Source organism: Triticum aestivum, chromosome 7B (assembly GCF_018294505.1).
Source record: "Triticum aestivum cultivar Chinese Spring chromosome 7B, IWGSC CS RefSeq v2.1, whole genome shotgun sequence".
Taxonomy (NCBI): domain Eukaryota; kingdom Viridiplantae; phylum Streptophyta; class Magnoliopsida; order Poales; family Poaceae; genus Triticum; species Triticum aestivum.
This window is the reverse complement of record NC_057813.1, coordinates 701,913,304-701,917,960: the sequence shown is the minus strand read 5'-3', so window position 1 is coordinate 701,917,960 and position 4,657 is coordinate 701,913,304. Positions and strand designations below refer to the sequence as shown.

The following is a 4,657-nucleotide window of genomic DNA, read 5'->3' as shown; positions in this document are numbered from 1 at the left end:
TCATCGTCCGAGTGGTCACTATCATACTCAACCATATTCATCTTAGGACGATCAGTTTTATATCTATGCACCTCTTTAAGATCTTTGCTTTGGCTTTCCTGAGCCAAAGCCCTTTGTAAGACTTGGTTGATATTTAAAAACTCATGTCCTTCTAGCCTTTCTCTAATGTGATATCTCAAACCACTAAGCACAAGATCAGCCAAATCTCTCTCGGTTATCACCAAACTATAGCGCCGGTTTTTTGTATCTCTAAATCTTTTGACATAATCGGAGACCATGGCACCATGTAGAAAACCACGAGAAAGCAGTACCAGTTAAAGATAAATGAAAATAACGTACTTTCCACTCGTTTCATGAACTTGCCTCACCTAATTGTGCCAAGTATTGACTAACATGCTCCCATGTAGTCTTTTTACCCTCTCCACTAAACTTAACAAAATCTGAAACTTTATATCTGGGAGGACATGGCACGGCATCAAAAATTTCTAGATATGGTTTCCTGGAAATTCGTGGTTTAGGTAGTTCAATCCCACAATGCTCTCGGAACACCCTAGACATTTCCTCTCTGACATTAGCCAAAATATCACTCGTATTGAGTGACGTTGCGTGTGGTTGTGGCGCATGGTGAATATGATTTCTAATGGTTGGTACAGTGCTAGTCGGAAGAGATGGTGGTGTGTATGTTGTACCATAGTTCGGAAGCAATTCACTTGGACTTGCCGAACCGTAACCTAGCAATGCAGTTGGATTCACTGAACTTGGTACGTTCATGGAAGGATTAAAAGGTGGAGCAACAAGTTGGTTTGTCTAACTGGAATAAGAATTCAATGGCACGGGCGGCGCCGATGAAATAAGTAAAGTTGGACTAAAGTTTTCCACACCAGCAGACATACTACCACTACCATTATATGATTGAGGAGTATTATTTCGAGCAGTATTATTGTCTATGATATCTAGGTAAATAAGATCATTATTCTGAGCAATAAGAGTAGTAATTTTAGCCGACTGTTCAGGAGAGAAGATTTTGCTTACAGCCAGTTCTACCTGCTCATTGTGAAGAGGAGGAAACTTGATTTCTTCAATTGAAGTGATGTTGCCTTGGCGATCCTTTTTGAACTTAGCAAGGAACTCCTGCATCTCCTTCTCTTCACGTGTCTTCTTGTACTCCTCAAAAGCTTGGCGATGTTCTGCCGATAATTCCTCAAAATTGTGCTTCATGATGTTATCGGCATCCACTTCAGATGGCTTGGGAAGATCAACCATGATGGATGATGATGATTGCTCTTTCTTCCCCAGCGGAGTCGCCAAAAAGTGTGTCTGCACACGAACACGTCACCGTGTACCACCAACACCGAGGGTAATGCACCGCAGCTCACGTCGAATGAGACCCGTCCGGAAACGCGGTACGCAGGCAATCCGGCGGGTGCTTTTGTAAACCCGAAACCCCACACGCCCGGGAGGGACCCCGTCAGGGTGCGCGGCGGCTATGGGCTGCCCTAGGTCGACCTGATCGCCCCTAGGGCCTCGAGGTTCGCCGTCCTGCAACAAGAAGAACGAACGAAGAACGAGGAAGAAGAAGAACTAGGGTTAAGGAGAAAAGATAAAAAGTGGTAGATTCATTGTTCGATTGTGTGTTGTTGTTCAATCGGCCGTTACCCCTTAGGTACATAAGTGACGGCTGGACTTCCCGTGCAAGGAAAATGCTTGCATTCACGTCCAAAACCCTAGTCAAATTCGGATTGGTTTTATCCGAACTTTCCAAAATTGTTTGGTTTAAACTGGCTGCACCTTGCGGGTCTCTTTTGTGGTGGTAAACGACCTTGGATGAAAATGAATCCAAAAGCAATCTTGACCGTTTCGACGAGGCGAACAACTTTCATGTTGAACGTTTTTTTATCAGAGGTCATCTTGAGGGTCAAATCGCTCGCGCAAAACAGGCTATTATTCGCGCTACTTCGCGCAAATCCGGCTATTAGTCGCGCTACCCATTAGACGGGGTGTCTGATGGGGCGCGCCACTTCCGGCCTTCTGACAGAGCTGCATTCCGATGGCTCTAGCTTTTCCATACAAATTTGAATTGGAACGATTTTGATATCAAAATCGATCGTTTCGGCGAGACGAAGACAATCCGTTTAGATCATTTTTTCATACGAGGCAGTCTTGGGGGTGTAATGAGCCGAATAGTGTTCTGAATACAAAATCTCAGTATTTCGAACACAACTTCGGCGTTCGAGATGAGATCGCATGGCGATGGCCCAAACTTGAAAGATGTTCATATCTACAATACGAAACTTTTTTATGTAGATCACTTCTCCATTTGAGGCCATATTAATTAAGTTCTTGACTGTGTCAAAATCTATTGTCAACAGTATCCATAAAAACATGCTCATCATAATGTTGGAGGTGTTCGGGCTGAACCATTTTGGCACCACCTTCAACACGATGACCACAAGGTGAGCTTGCGTGCGCTGGTAAGCAATGCTTCGCATTCTCTTTTCATATAATTGCCATGTGTCTGTGTCTTCGGGTCTGCTGTAGCATTTGTATACTTCATCAGAACAAGCAAGTTTTATAGACGAGTTATATACGCCAGACTGCTGTCTTTTGTTTTGTAAACGAAGCTCTGTTTGTGTCCTGTTCTTACAACAATATTATGTTACATTTGGTCAGGGCTGAAAGAATGCAGAATTGGGTTGCTTAATTAGTTAATTAATGAATGAACGGGCCAATTCAGATTTGGGTTGCTTAATTAACTCTAGGAGCAGGATAAATTCTGATTGGTAATTGCATATTGTGATTGTCATGCGTAGTGGCGGCATTGGGTTGGTGAAATGGTAATGAAGCCTGCGTGATACCATGTTTTTTTTTAAACTAACTTGTTAGCCTTTTGCTGTAGGTAAGGCGTGTGATTCCTGTTGCAGTAGCTTTTTGTATTGTTACACACTTTATATGCAGCAGCATTACAAGTGTGAGAAGAAAGAAATATTGTTTCACTTGAAAGGTGCAATATTTTTCTCTCACCAAACACTGCATTTTTGTTTTGTAAGGGACCACTAGTGAACAAGCTCATTCTTTTTCCTTGGCTTCCTAGCGTGATGTCACTTCGCTTGTCACCTTGCTTAATATCCCCATTGGCTGCCTCGGGTGCTTTGTCCTTCTCTTTGTCTTCCTCCTTGCCTTTCTTCACCTCTGACTCCTCTGTCTCCTTGGCTTTCTTCGCTTGAGCCTCCTCTGCCTCCTTCACCTTGGCCGCCGCCGCTTCCTCCTTGGCCTGCTTGAGCGCCTCGGTTAGGCCTCTCAAGCACACATCCGGGTCCCTCTTTTTCTTCTTCGACATGGGCATCAGGTTCTCTGCAACGTCAGCGGGCGACATGTCGGTCTCCTCGAGTAGGCGCTGAACTTCCCCAAACAGCTTGTGCTCAATGACATCTTTTTTTTAGAAAAGGAGGATGACCCCCGGCCTCTGCATCTGGGAGATGCCTACGGCCACTTTATTGATTATTCTCGAGGACCTTACAAAGTATTATAACAATATGCCTGAATCCACCATCTTGGATACATCTGCCGCTACTCCTATCCATATGATGAAGGGGTGCTAGCTGGGCCACTACCCAGAACACTCACCTAAGCCTAACATCAAAAGCCGGAAGCCTCAGTCGAGCCACACATACCGGGTCTGGGGCACAATCCGGTCAGACGCACTCGTGTGTCGTTGCCGCCATCTTCCACAGGTCCGTCTTCAGATCATATTGAGGCTTCTACCTTGTCTGGCCACTCTTCCATCGACATCACCATGACGCCAGATAACTACCTCCTCCTGCGTGAGTCCATCTCCGCGCATCGGACGCCGAGCCTCCATAGCGCCATGCGGCCGATATCCGCCGCCATCAATGTGTGAGATGAAGCAACGCTCCACCACGCCCCCAGCCATCACTTGCTCCAAAATGATGCCCCCAGGAGGGAAAGCGATAAAACGCCATCATCATCCGATCCGGACGACCCAGATCTAGGGTTTCCCTTGGAGCATCCCGAGCCTGATGACGCAGACTGCAACGACGATGCCTCGACAAGGGAACGACATCAAAGACGCCACCATCGTCCGCCATGACCATAGTCGGCGCGATATTCATCGGTAGTTGCTCCACCAGACGTGCGCCGCCGACGTCGCTGGTCCCTTCAACCGGAGTAAACTCCAAAACGATGCCCTAAAGAGGGACTACGACGCAAAAGCGCCGCCATCGCTCGATCCCAAGGAGATCTAGGGTTTCCCCCGCAGTTGCCCGCGCTGTCAAGGACCAGACAAGGGTAGAATCCCGGCGAATCTGCCCAGCTGCCGACGAGTCGCACCCGCGACCATGCCGACGGCAGTCCAGCGATCAAGGCCCACGCTTGGGCATAGATCCGGCCGCGTCGCCGCGAACCGATCCGGTCACGCCCCCGCCGTCCCTGGCGACCGCGACGCACCAGATCGCGAGGCCTCCTGCCGCGGGGGAGCGAAGTCGCCAAGGCGCTGCCACCACCCGCCGTGGTGTCCGGCCCGCGCCAGCCCCACACAAGCGAGAGGGCCCGAGTCGCCGCCGCTGCCGGCGACGTCAAGGCTTCACCTAGCCGCGCCCTTGGGCGGCGGCGAGGAAGGAGGAGGAGGAGAGGGGGAGGG

The 4,657-nt window shown here is 48.5% G+C and overlaps 1 protein-coding gene across 1 annotated transcript in view; it reads right to left on the bottom strand.

The window, feature by feature from the left end:
• Positions 1–807: 807 nt before the first annotated feature.
• Positions 808–4,657, bottom strand: part of LOC123158522 (AAA-ATPase ASD, mitochondrial-like) — a 5,536-nt gene continuing 1,686 nt past the window's right edge. The window contains exons 2-3 of the mRNA XM_044576473.1: positions 3,115–3,429; positions 808–1,187 (exon numbers count right to left, since the gene is read on the bottom strand). Of these exons, the coding sequence (XP_044432408.1) occupies positions 808–1,187; positions 3,115–3,429 (695 nt within the window). The remainder of the gene's footprint in view (positions 1,188–3,114; positions 3,430–4,657) is intronic.